This window comes from Ambystoma mexicanum, chromosome 10, assembly GCF_040938575.1.
Source record: "Ambystoma mexicanum isolate Mex_15411 chromosome 10, UKY_AmexF1_1, whole genome shotgun sequence".
NCBI classification, from domain to species: domain Eukaryota; kingdom Metazoa; phylum Chordata; class Amphibia; order Caudata; family Ambystomatidae; genus Ambystoma; species Ambystoma mexicanum.
Genome location: NC_090932.1, coordinates 1,626,117,969 through 1,626,131,864, shown reverse-complemented (window position 1 = coordinate 1,626,131,864; position 13,896 = coordinate 1,626,117,969). Strand labels below are relative to the sequence as shown.

At 44.9% G+C, this 13,896-nt stretch overlaps 1 protein-coding gene across 1 annotated transcript in view; it reads right to left on the bottom strand.

The window, feature by feature from the left end:
* Positions 1-13,896, bottom strand: part of ANKLE2 (ankyrin repeat and LEM domain containing 2) — a 496,889-nt gene that overhangs the window by 108,261 nt on the left and 374,732 nt on the right. Inside the window, exon 9 of the mRNA XM_069620011.1 lies at positions 5,731-5,837. Coding sequence (XP_069476112.1) covers positions 5,731-5,837 — 107 coding nt within the window. The remainder of the gene's footprint in view (positions 1-5,730; positions 5,838-13,896) is intronic.

Sequence of the window (13,896 nt, the reverse complement as noted above, 5' to 3'; positions counted from 1 at the left end):
TGTCTGATTCAGAAACTCAGAGTGTACAATATTGAAGTATATTTGTGTTACTATTCCACTGCTCCCTTCTGAAGAAGGCTTTATAACGACTGATAAATAGATCATCGTTTATGCAAGAAACCTTGAGTCTAAGAGTTTTTGAATACCTGTAACTTTGAATCTTTGTGCAACTCCACACCAGCTCATATTTCCCCTCTTGATATCGGCCTGGCTGCTCAACACGCTACCAGAACTGTAGTACAAGTTTATACCAAGGGTTGGGTTGCCTATACCTGTAGTCCTAGTTTGTAGTGTTACTAGAAGGTACTGCATTCAAACTTTGCCTAAAACCGCTGGAACTGAGTGCCAGGGGACAAGAACAGTAGAAACGAGTGCATCGTCTTTAAGATGAACCTGAGCTCCAGGAAGATCAAGGACCCTCTCGAAGAAGGGCGACCAAAGCCCGAGCCACCTCAACAGAGTGCTGGACCCCAAAAGCAAGGGAAGCCTACAAGGGGTCCAAGAACCGTGGTGGTGCTATTGACCGGTAGGTGAAACCGCAAAGTGCTGCTGATTTGAAAAGAGCCCATTGCCGCCGCCGACCATCAAACTGCAGTGGAGGAATCCTCCATACGTCCTCCCACTTGTCCCCACGACTGAGGCTCAGGAACAGAGGAACTGCAGGACTGCAACCTGAACAGAAGCCAGCTGGATTCTCTTCTTCCAACTCAAGGTACTGTCTTGACTAAAGGGGTACCTAACATTTTTTTTTGGTCTGTCTCACTGGAGACATGCAGTAGCTGTTTTTTCAGCAGAAGCAGTTTATTCTGCAGAGTTGCTTGCAGCTTGTGGCCCAACCGTGATTCTTTTCTACAAACTCTCTATATAACATTGTGCAAGACTTTCATGCTATCTACACGAAGTGCCTCAGCTCCCCTAGACTGTTCAATTTACATTGGTGTTAGGCGAAGTTTGTATGCAGTACCCTCCGAGACCACTACACACTAGGACTACAGGTGTAAGCAAAACCAACCTTTGGTACATGTCTGTACCACACAGTTTGTTAGAGAGCTGAGCAGTCAGGCTTATCTCAAGTGGGAATGTGAACTTGTAATGAGGCTACACAGAGGTCCACAATCACAAGTATTCAAATAGACTCTTATTCTCAAGGTTTCTTGGTAAAATACTTATTCATTTATCACACAGTCAGAAAACATTCACTAAAAAGGAAACAATATACCACAGTACTTCACATTATCACATTCTGAGGCATTTAAACTACTTTGAAGGAGGATCAAAATGGCATTCAGAGCATTTGAAGTAAGAGCAAAAAGGCATAAGTTAATAAAACGAATAATAGTTAGTCTTAAACAGTGCAAATAGGTTGAGTTCACCTGAGGAGTTGCTTCAATGCAATAGATATGCCAAAGTCAATCGGCTATAGTCTTGTATAAGTTAAACGGAAAAGTATTGCCACGGTTCTCAGAAGTAGTTAATTGAAGAAAGGTTTGTATGTCGGGTCACAAGCTGACTAGGCCTGTAAATTGCCAAAGTTTGACGCACTTCGCAGTGAGAGCCAAGTTCTCTCGGTCAGGTTTTTTCACAGTACCTTAAATTGAAGAAAAAGATGCAGCTGAAGACTTCTGTTGCTGGCAGTTCCTGCAGATCTCGCTGTTCCTGAGCCTCAGTCGTGGGGACAAGAGGGAGGATGTTGGGGGTCTCCTGCACTGGGACTGGTCGCAAAGCTGGCAAACTGGCAAATATCGATTCCGGTAGCTGTCGTCAAGAACACAAACTGGTGTCCTTCTCCCTGGCTCTTCGGTTTCCTGCAGCACTCTGAAGAAAATACAACCAGCTCCGAGAATGGTATTCAGGTGGCTTACAAGTTGATTGGTCCCACCAACCAAAAGGAAGAAGTCGTCCTTGAAGGGCTTCTCTGTCAAGATGAACTTGGCGATTCGGATCCTACAGCAGGGCTTCACCAGGCAAACTAACGGACCAGGAGTTGCAGCAGCTGTCCTCTTCCGCTCGTCTTTGGTTCCTTCGTTCCAGTGGTCGACTGCCTTCTAAACCAAGAGACTCGCCTTTTAAATAGACCCCCCACACCCTATTCATTCGAGCCTAGCTCACCCTGCTGGGTGAGTACCCAGCAGGCTGGCTGTCCTTGCCGGACAGCCAGCCAATCACGCCAGAGTGCATTTGGGTCTCCTAGGAGACTAAGCACAGGGAGTTTAGGGCACCTCCCTCACTTCCTGCCCACCCCAGACACTCGGCACCAGAGGCGGTCTTCAGTCCTGAAGCCCGCCAAAGGCGTAGGAACACAGGGACCAAACCTGGTTTGGCACGCAGAGACAAACTCTAGAAGGACCTTTCCAAAAAGAAATGGTGAAAAAAGAAGACCGGGGCCCGTTTAAACAAAAGAGGCTCAGACACCAGCTTGAAAAACACGGCACCCGCGATTTAACGCTACTGGTGTTCGCGGTTGGGAAAAATCATGGTAGTTCATTGTAAAACCACTGCCACCAGGCAGAGAGGAAAGGGTATTTTTATTTTATTTATTTGTATAGCGCACCAGGCCCAAGGGTAACCGGGCGCATATCTTAGAGCAACAGGTACACAAATGGCATGGATTACAGTTACAATCAATCAATTACAGTCACAAGAGCACAAGAGTAGTAAAGTACATAGCAGTACAGATAGGCAAGGAGGCAGTTTTCGAAAAATAAAAAGGGGGAGAAGATCGGATGGCCTGTGAAGGCAATTGGTCAAATGTAGCGGATAGCCAGAGCTTGGCTTTGTGTTTGAATAGGGTAGGAGATGGCAAGGATCTAATGGCGAGTGGCAGTGTGTTCCAGAGTTTGGCAGCTAGGACTGGGAAGCTAACACCTCCGGATGTCTGTAGTTTGCATCTGGGGATCGTGAGGCAGTGTGCTTGGGGATCTGAATGACCGCGAAGGCATATACTGAGACAACCGTGAGGCTAGGTAGATGGGGGCCTGGTTGTTTACACATTTGTGAGTGAGGGCCAAGGATTTCATTGATATCCTTTGGGCAACTGAAAGCCAGTGTAGACTCTTCCTGGTTTCAGAGATGTGTGCAGATCTGGGGATGTTGAGGGCTGCTCTAATAGCGTTATTTTGAGTGATCTGGAGTTTGTTGAGGTTGCGTTGGTTGGTGCCTTGATAAAGTGCATTACAATAAATCGAGTTTGGACAGAACCAGTGTCCCAGCAAGAATAATGCAGTTCTGCATGGAGAGGAATGGACGGCAGGCTGTGATCACTTTACATGTGTAAGCAGAGGCAGCAACGACCGCATTAGTTTGTCTATTGAGGGAGAGTGTAGAATCGAGGTAGATACCCAGAGCTACTTTGATGGAATTGCCATCGATATTGAAAGTGTTAAACGAGGGGTCAAGCTTATGGAGTCTTTGTTGGGTGCCCAAGATGAGGAGCTCTGTCTTGTCAGCATTGGACTGCTACATGAGTTTCTAGACAGAGTTTCTAGATACTAGGTAACCCATCCAGCACTCTATTGTAAGATAGGGTGTGCTGGGTTTAGGAATTTAAAAAGACTAGTAAAGTCAATTTCACTTTACTTTCGCTGAGAAACTGTAGTTTATCCCAGAGAAGGTATTTAAACCTTGACAGCCTAAACGGCTTCCCTGTGTCACTGCACTGAGAGTGCTGTGTGACACAAAAAGATTTGTATGGAGTTGTTTAAAACTCCATAACCAAAAGAAATCACAGAAAACAAACAAAATAAAAAGGTTCAAAGCCCCAAAGTTTAGCAAAAGAGCTGGAGGGCTCCAAGGTAGAGGGAATTGGCACATTTATGAGAATTCTCCCCAACACTTGGCAGTACTGGCTCCCTGCAGACTCTTCTAACCCATTGACTTTGTGTTTAACTGTCCCTCACAGGTGGTATAAAAGTTACTTGTATTGCTGGGAAACGGTTAACTTATACTTCATTGGGGGAATTGTAAAGTACTTATCTGTCCAGAGACCATGTTATCCTTCGTTTCCTGCCCTAACCTTTTCCTTTTCTACAACCCCAGTATTGCCTTTAAGTGTCAAAAGTGATAATTCAATGTCCACTGTGCCCTGTCAATTGAAGTCACCTCAGGGTGTAGGAGGTATGTGTGACACCTCCCAACAGGGATTCTACTTAAGTTAAATCCTAGGATTTTTTTTTTCGATTGTTGCATATTGTCCTTTCTAAAGAAATCTTACTCAACACTTAAATACATCATTATTTTACCAGAAAACCTTGTGTAAATGTTATTTGGATACTTGTAACTGAGTATGTTGCATTTCTACATTACCTCTCTTGGGACTGGTCTGGTTGCTCACTCTACCAACTTGTGTAGTACAGACCTATACCAATAGTGGAGTATTGCCAAGATGACAAGGCTGATGTAGTCTCCCACAGGGTTACTGCACACAATCCTGCCTAACAGAGGATAAGTGCTTGGCCGGAGAGTAAGACTAGATATTTTCGAAACATTGAGAGTCTGGGACAAGCACCCCAAAATGGGTCAGTCCATGAGAGCACAAAGGTTTGGCAGAAGAGTGAACCAACCTGTTCTGAGTACTTAGATTCGCCGACTTGCATCCAAAAGGAGAGAAGATTAATTCCCACACTTGGTGGAAGGAGTGTGCCAAGTTGTTGGGATAAAATAGTAGAAATCGTAGAAGCATATTCTTGTGAACTACCTATTGACATTTACTTAAGAAAATACTGCACGGTCCTGGGAGGCCCAGTAGGAGATAAAGTCGTATAAGAATGAATTTAGGGGAAAGTATTACGATCCTACACGTGAACATTTCTTAATTTTCACCAGTTTTGATTACCTGTGAGACGGGAACTTTTCTGTTGGTTGGATCTACAAACACTTTACTTTGGGAAGGGATCATCCCTGCACAGTTGGTTAAAGTTATTAGTGTTAGGGACAGAGGTAGGCTTGAGACATGAGTGTCTGACTTTAAAGGAAATTGTCAGAATGCTCAAAACTATAGTTTTCTTTGAGGCAGGGCAACCACTCCTAGTTTTAGGGATAGAGGCATTTCTCCAACCCATTCCTGAATAAACGTTTCTTCCCAAAAATATGCCACTATAGTGTCTGAGCCTTCTGCACATTCACAAGGAGTAGAGATGGATGGTGGTCTAGCCCAAACAGAGACACAGAAGGGATTTGAGGGAGGAAAGGGCCACACTCCTCAATCTACCTTACAGGGTCTCTAATATAAAGGGCCAAGCCAAGCAGTGTGGGGAGCGAACTTTGGGACCAAGGAAGCCAGCTGCATGCCGCATTAAGAGGCATAACTTTGTTTAGTTACAGGTTACAGGACACCAGAAAACACACAACTCTTATCGGAACTGTTGAAACCACCAAATACAACGGTTCTGTTTGAACTGCTCAGTGTCTCGAGGAAAGTAGAATGACTTCGACCAGCCCTTATGCTTTAATTTAAGCAAAGGGTTCCACAAAGCCCATCTCATCCTCCCCTTTCTTACATTGTCTTTAGTCATTTTTACACACTTTAAATCCTGTACACATTAAGACTACTTTCGGCGTCGACACAAGTTTTTTTACTTTACTTTTATTCTTGAAGTGCATGTACTTGGTGCTACCAGGAAAGCCTGGGGTAAAACTTTACTTCCAATACATTATCCCCCAACATGGCATACATCTCCAGTTCCCCCCAAGCCACATGATTTCTACAATCAAGACCTATTCGACCCCCAGTACCTTCCCACTCTTTCAACGCCACGTTCAGGGTCAGATTTCTTGACATTGTGAAAAAAGCTTGCTCTGTCTCTGGGTGGAGTCTTCCAGATTCTCCGGAAATCTTCTGCCTAAAAATTCAAAAGCAGACAGTTAAAGAGTAGAATAAAACAATCCTTCTGGAGCAGCTGGAATCAAGGCACACAAACGCAAGCAAAAATAATTGTACCAGAGGAATAAAGTTTTAACCTGAAGTCCAAGATTGACATTTCACATTGGTAAAACAGGTGCTTTGAACAGCAATAACAGACACTAAAATGGATTTCTCAAATCTGGCCTGGTGGAGAGATTCGAGTCTACCCTAGTTATAGTGAACAAGGGCTCTCTGGGAGTTTAGCCAAACCAATCAAGGTAAGCGTGGAGTGGGCCAAGGCCAAGTCTCGGGAGAGGCGAGTGGGACCAAGGGTCAACAATGAGTCCACAAAGTAAAATACACAAAGATTCTACTTAGACAGGCAAGTACAAAAATACTCTATTGTAGCCACAGAAAATGCATCAAGCAGACAAGTTTACATCGCAACTCTATAAATATAAGACAGTCACAGTTGGTTAATACAATGCATACAATTCGCCATTACACCTGAAAGGAAAGTGTAGGTGTTGGGGAGAATTCTCTGTTTAGGCTGAATTTCCTGACCTAGTGAGTCCCCCAGCAGCTTTGCTGGATTTTTTGGGGTTTATTTTTTTCTCCTGCCAAGAGTGAGACTCTTTCACCCTCACTCTTGGACATGATTTGAGTGTGTTCCTTTGACTCTAGATGTGTTTAATGGGCTATGGGGTCTTTTACTCCATAGGGCTTCATGTGTTTTTGTGATGTGTGTTACACAGCACCCTCAGTGCAGTAACAAAGGGGTGTCATAGTGACCCCCCAGTATATACTCCATACCCTGAGACTGACTACTGTCTCCCAGGGCATGTAAAGTCACCATTGACTTTACTAGTCTTGAATTCTGACCAGTACAAACCATCATATTGTGGACGTACTGGCCGGGGCAATTCGATTGCCCCGGGGTCTGTTAGTCGAGGGGGCACGTCTCCGTCCCCCCTGATCTAGTTTTGGCTGGTGGCAGTGGATACTACTTTTTATATTCAACCGCAAATATTTTTCTATGGGATTTTCCCATTGTTCGGGGCTACTATCTTTATTTAATTACGATAGCCTCGAACATACCGCCGGTTTACTTATTTATTATTAATTCTCTGGTTGGTATTTTTTGCCAAAATACTGTTCTAAAATGGCGTTTGTGTTCTCTTCTGTGACTCCAACCCAAGTCGAGCCCTTTGTTCCACCTTTTGGCGGGCTTCTCCACAGAAGCCCTCCAAAGTGGTACCACTGTCTGGGGTACTTAGGAGGGGTGGAGGGGGATTTAGGCACCCTGGACTGAGTTGCCTAGCCAACTCAAGTCGCACTCCGTCCTGACTGGCCCAAGTGGTGAGCCGACCGGCTCACCACTTAGCATGTTTGAGTGACAGCTAGGCTGAGTGAATAGGGGTTTTCTGCATAAAAGCAGGGCTTTGGGGACTGGAACTTCAGAAGTCGCCACAGGACCCAAGAATCCGACGAGGGAGAAGCTAAGCCGACCTGCCACGACGACACCACCGGTGGAGCCCTGCTGGACCGTCTCACCACTTTTCCCAACGACAGAGGAGATCTCCCGCCGGAGGGTCTTCTTCCTTTGACTGGTGGGGATAACCAGTTTCACCGTCTTTTCGCCTTCCCGACGCATCTCGTGGCCGCCTTGCCTGTACCAAGCACCCCGGCAACCGGAATACCACGTTTTACCACGACCGCAAAATAAAGGGTAATACCTTTAACCGGAAAACTCTGCGGCTGGTTCTTCCCTGGCAGTGCAACGACCTTCATCTTTCCTCCAAGTCGAGATCTTCTCTTCCTCTGGACGACGCTGAGACTTGCACCCGCTGCCAGGAACAACTACCACCGCTGGAGGATCCTTCCCACTTAAGGTACCGTGTTCCGCCTGGCTTCCCTTGCCACCGACTGTACGGGGTAGATTTAGCCCCCGGCTTTCGAACCTGGGTTAGCCTGGGACACCCTGGCTAAACTTTTCTGAGCCTCTCTAAACTCTTTTCGAACTCTCTGCCAGACTTTCAAAGCCTAGTGTAACTGTGTGATCTTGGGCGCATTTGTGCTCTGCTCGCTCTAAGAGTGGGCCCAGCCTTTGGACTTTGGCTCACCAGTGACTTTTGCTCTTTTGCCTTGCTAAAAGTGTTCCTAAATCTTAGAGTGGTGTATCTTCACATATTCTGCCTTTTTCCCTCCCTTTTTCATGAACTTATTGGAGTGCCATCTATAGTTAAGCGCTCACCTCTGTATGGAAATAAGTGGTGTTAACTAAGTCTTGTCTGATAAGTAATAAGGGTTGTATATATCATAATAGTAACCGTGTTTTACAAATAAGGGTGCTGGAGTGTTTCAAACCGTGTGTGTTTAAATAAATAATTATATACTTTGATACCAAAGCTCTGGTCAGTGTTTGCTTGTGCTATTGTATCAGAGTGCTTATTGTGTATACTTTGCATACTGCATAACTCTTCTTGAGGGAAGTCTGACTGCTCAGCCACAGCTACCAGGTAAATCTGGGTGGTACAGACTGCTACCAAGTGGGTTTACTGCTAACACCTGTAGTCCTAAATCTTTTGCAGTGTTCCCAAAGGGAACTGCACAGGTTTCTGCCTAACAGTAGGTAGTTAGGAATTTGTATAACCAGTTCAAAGGAATACAAGCCCTAACATTATGAGTCTAACCCCAAGTAGAATGTGCCCTTGTGCCCAAAGTACCTTTAATAGGAGGGATAAACCTGTGTGTGAAGATTTTAACTTTAGAGCTAAATCTACCTCACTTGTGAGAATCCCAGAACCTTTTGCTGGGCTGGTAGATTGTTTTCCTCACTCTCAGATCTCTTTACTCTTTATGGGTGTCATTTTTATGTCTCTCCATAATGTCCTTTTAATTTTATAAACTTTTGGTATATACTTTGTTACAGGGTTGCCCTTTGGAGCTCACCTTTTACTTTCTCTGGCTAACCTTGTGAGAAGGATAGAAAGGATATTGCTATTCCCTTCTACATTTTGTTAGGTGAAAACCAGCACACCCCACATTATGTGGCGTGCTGGGGAGATTCAATGGCTCCCCTTTCTCATTCTAAACAACATTTCTGTTACAGGGACAAGCTTAACTTAAATTGCTGGTGGCAGTGAACCTTTTTACAAATTCAGGTGCACCTTTTCCGCAGGCTGTTTCCACAGATCTGGTAAGGGCACCCATGGGTGCTCATTTTACCAAAATGGCCCAGTCTTCTTTTTTTTGCCATTTTAGCTTTCATTGTCCTATCTTGGATCTTCCCCTGCCCTCCAGGGTGGGAAAGTCCTTTGCGAGATTTCCATCTTCGGCAAAAGACCTTGCTCAAGCCCACCCAGGCTCCAGAGTGTGAAGGCAGAAAGCGACGGAGGAGTCCAAAACTGTGCAGCCCTTTGTCTTCCAGCCAGACTGAGAATCCAGTTCAAACTGGGAAGTTGGCGGTCCTGAAAGAACTGCCAACTGTTAAGAATTGGTGCAGTCACACTGTGTGAGACTACACAAAACCTATCTGCTTGGTATTAGGTAACCCACCTTGGTGTAGGTCTGCACTACACAAGTTGATAGTGTGACTGGGCAGCGAGGTATATCTCAAGAGGTGTAAATGTGAGCTGCACAGATGAAATTCGTCAATACAAGTAACCAAGAAACACACAGTCAAGGTTTCAGTTATAAATATATATATGTATGTATTTACACATAAGTTTTAGTTAAGCAATCTTTAAAAAGGCAATTGTTTGCGTTAGGCAAGATTTGGAGTAGTACCCTTTCGGTCCACTACAACAACCTTCACCTCCTGGCAATAGCAACCCAACCTTTGGTATAAGTCTGTACTACACAGGTTGGTAGCGTGATTGAGCAGCCATGCCCATCTCAAGAGGGGTCAATGTGAGCAGTAGGGGAGTTACACAGATTCACAATGACCAGTATCCAAATAAATTATTGTTTAATCAAGAAACCTTGTGTGTAAGTTTAAGAGTCAGTTTGAATAAGCCTTCTGAAGAAGGGTCAATATAATAGTAACACAAAAATACACTCCAAAATACACACTTAGTTTCTCTAAATCAGCAAGTACCCATTTGGGATGGCACACAGACACTTCCTAGACCCTCAGGTGACTTAAATAGTTACGACACTATGGACGACATGCATTACTTACCATAATAACATTTCTGATGACTATCTGCTTAGATATACATGCTGTGCATATAGGCCGACATCCAGTGGCAACCGCTGAGTATTGCATCGAGACATCGACATGGGTGTGCCTGTAATACTATCACTAACGTGACATGTAGTGTACCCAAAAGCCCTCACGCGTTTAGGACCCTCCGATTGCATTTTTCGGCCATGAGGGAGCCTAATGACTACAGGGAGTGAGTACATAAAATAGAGACAGTGGTAAGATGTATATGTTCCTTCCACTCGAGCAGGGAGGATGGTTGGGTGCATGTGAATCTAAGCAGATACAATCATCAGAAATGCTATTAAGGTAAGTAATGCATGTCTTTTGATGCTTGTTAATCTGCTTAGACTCTCATGCTGTGCATAGAGCAGTACCTGGAGTTGGAGGTGGGTTGTGAGATGGAACAGTAGTGAAAAGATGTCTTAGTACTGCTTGTCCCACCTGAGAATCAGACCTAGAATGAGTGTCTAGGCAATAGTATTTTGTAAAGGGGTGTACAGAACTCCAGGTTGCCGCTTTGCAAATTAACTCTAGGGGAACATTTGCAATGAATGCTATGGAAGACCCAGTGCCTCGAGTAGTGTGCTCTACTCTTGAAGGGCAGTTCTCTCTTACCAAGAGAGACAGTGTGATGCAATTGACAATTCATCTTGAGATGGCTGATTTAGAGTCAGGATCCCCTTCTCTACCAGCTGCCACTGAAACGAAAAACTGGTTTGTCTTTTAGTGGTTTAGTTCTTTCCAGATGAAGCATGACCGTCCTGCGCACATCTAATGTGGGTAGGCTTCTTTCAGCCATGTTAGTGGGTTTCTGGAAGAAAGTAGGCAGTTCTATTGATTGGTTCACATGGAAATTTGAAAAAAAATGTAGCCGCAAATCGAGGGCGAGTGCGCACAACCACCTAAACTATGAACTAACGAAAGGGCCTAGAACTGAAAGGGCCTCTAGTTCACTAACTTCTTATATAAGTAGTGATTGCCACCAGGAAGGCTGTTGTATAGGGAAGACCCTTGAGACTTGCTTTATGCATAGGCTCAAAGGGAGACCCCATAAATCTAGTCAATACCACATTTAGGTCCCATCCAGGAGCCTGGTTAGAAATGAGGGATGAATCCTTTTAATCCCTTCCATGAAAGCCTTAACCTGTATTTCCCACGCCAACACCTTCTGTGGTGATGTAGTGTAGGCTGAGAGAGCAGCTCAGTGAACCTTCAGGGAATTAAATACCAGGCCAGAGTCGAGTGACTGAGTCAGGTACAATACAATGTGCGTAGGAGAGTACTCAATGGGATTGACGCCTTTGGAATTACACCAGATAAAGCGCTTCCATTTACTGGAGTAGCAATATTGTGTGTTAAGTTTCCTCGCCTCCCTAAGTATGTCCATGTTAGGGAGAATTCTAAAAAATGTGCTAATTCCTTCTACCTTAGAGACACCCTGCAACTTTGCTGGATTTTGGGGACTTGATTTGTTTTAAACTGTAGAGAGTGAGACCCTTTTTCCCCACTCTCTCGTGTATTTGATGTGATGTTATAACACTGCGTTTCATTTGGTTATGTAGTTTAACCAACTCCGTAGGCATCTTTTACAATTGTGTCACAAAGCACCTTCAGCGCCGGGACACAAGGAAATCTTTCAGATTTCCCAAGGTTTAAATACCTTCTCTGGGATAAACTACTGTTTTCCAGAACAGTGGAGTGAAATGGACTTCACTTAGCCCTGTACACTTCTAGACCCAGCACACCCCATCTTACAATGGAGTGCTGGAGGAGTTACTTAGTATCCGCCATGTTTAGTTACTCATGTAACTGTCGAATGTTACCCTTTCCTCTCAGAATGGCTGGTGGCAGTGGTTTTACAATGAACTAGTATGATTTACCCCGACTGTGAACTGTCCGCAGCTCCAGTAAAGTTAAATCGTGGGAGCCATGTTTTTCAAGATGGTGCCGGAGCCTCCTTTATTAAAAACGGGTCCCGGTCTTTTTTCACCATTTCTTTGTGGAAAGGTCCCTCGAGTTTTTCTGTGCGCACCAAACCAGGTTTGGTCTCTTTGTTCATTCGCTCGCCTCTGGATAAGAGTGTCTGGGGTAGGCAGGAAGTGAGGGAGGTGCACGAGACTCCCTGTGCTTAGTCTCCTAGGAGACCCAAATGCAGTCTGTGACAATTGGCTGGCTGACTGTCCGAGAAGGACAGCCACCCTGCTGGGTGATTGACAGCTAAGCTGGAATTAATGGGAGAGAACTGAATAAAAGGCAAGTCTCTTGGCTTGGAAGGCAAAGTCGACCACTGGATGAAGGAACCAGAAAGAGCTTGAAGAGGACGGCTGCTGCAACTCCTGGACCGTTGGTTTGCCTGGTGAAGTCCTGCTGCAGGTCTGAATCGTATCGACAGAAGCCCTGCAAAGTACTTCTCCCTTCCAGTTGGTAGGACCAATCAACTCCCAAGTAAACCACCTGGACACCCATCTCAGAGCTGGTTGCATTTCCTCAGAGTGCTGCAGGATACCGTAGAGCCAGGGAGAGGGAAACCAGATTGTGTGCTTTGCTTGTAAAATGGCCTAAAGCTTTTGGAGGATCCTCCGGACACCCATGAAGCAGGACTGACCAAGCCTGACCACCCCCCCCTTCCTCCTTCAGTTGAGTGCGGGATCTCAGATGTGAGTAAAGTCCACCATGACAGCCAGGAACCACGCTTCTTGCTATTTGCTGTATTGCAAAGAGCTGAAACGATAAACAGCCACTGAAAGTTAAGTTTGCCAGTTGCCACTTTGACGGTGCCAGTACAGGGCAGGAGTCCAGACGTCCTCCCTCTTGAGGCCCAAAAATAGTGAGATCTGCAGAGAAGTACAGGAACAGAAGTCTTCAGCTGCATCTTTTTCTACTTTACTAAGGTACTGTAAAACTAGCCTAAGAGAACTTACCTCTTACTGTGGAAGTGCTTGTTACTTCTGCAACTCAAAAGTCTAATCAGCTTGTCCCCCTACATTTGATTCTTCTTGTTCTCAAAGACTCATAAGAAATTGTGCAAAGACTTTTCTAATTACCTGAAGTGCTGCATCCTATACAAAGACTTTGGCCCATTGACTTTGGCTTCGCCTATTGAATTGAATGACTCCTCTCAGAGCTATCTGAAAGTATTTGCCCTGCTAATGACCATTTGTATTTCTTGTGTACAAATAACCTTTGCCTTTTAATTACTTTTTAAAGATTATTCTGTATGTCAACAGTAAGGTATTAATGTCCCCAGCACCCTTGTTACTGAAGTCACCTGTGGGTGTAGGTTGTGTCTGTGGGCCATCCCAAAAGGGCCTTGTCTGATCCAGCAACTCAGTGTACAGTATTGAAGTAGATGTGTGTGTTACTATTCTACTGCTCTATAAAAATGACTGATATATACATTACTGTTTATGCAAGGAACCTTGAGTGTAAGAGTTTATTTGAATACCTGTAACTAGGAATCTTTGTGTAACTCCACTACAGCTCACATTTCCCTCATTAGATAAGCCTGGCTGCTCAACACGCTACCAAAACTGTAGTACAAGCTTATACCAAAGGTTGGGTTGCCTATACCTGTAGTCAGTTGTTTGTAGTGATCCCAGAGTGTAATGCATTCAAACTTTGTTTAACAGTCCATGCATCTCGGAAGAAGTTGAAGGTGCCCGAACTCTATGACCTCTGGAGCCAGGCCACAAAGTTCAGGGTTTGCGGGCATGGGTGACGTCTTTCCCCCTTGTCCTGAGATAAGTTGTATGGGCAAGGCAGTTTCATTCGCGGAGATGGGGATATCTTCATCAGATGTGAGAACCAGGGTTGGCGGGCTCACATGGTGGCCACCAATATCATGGTG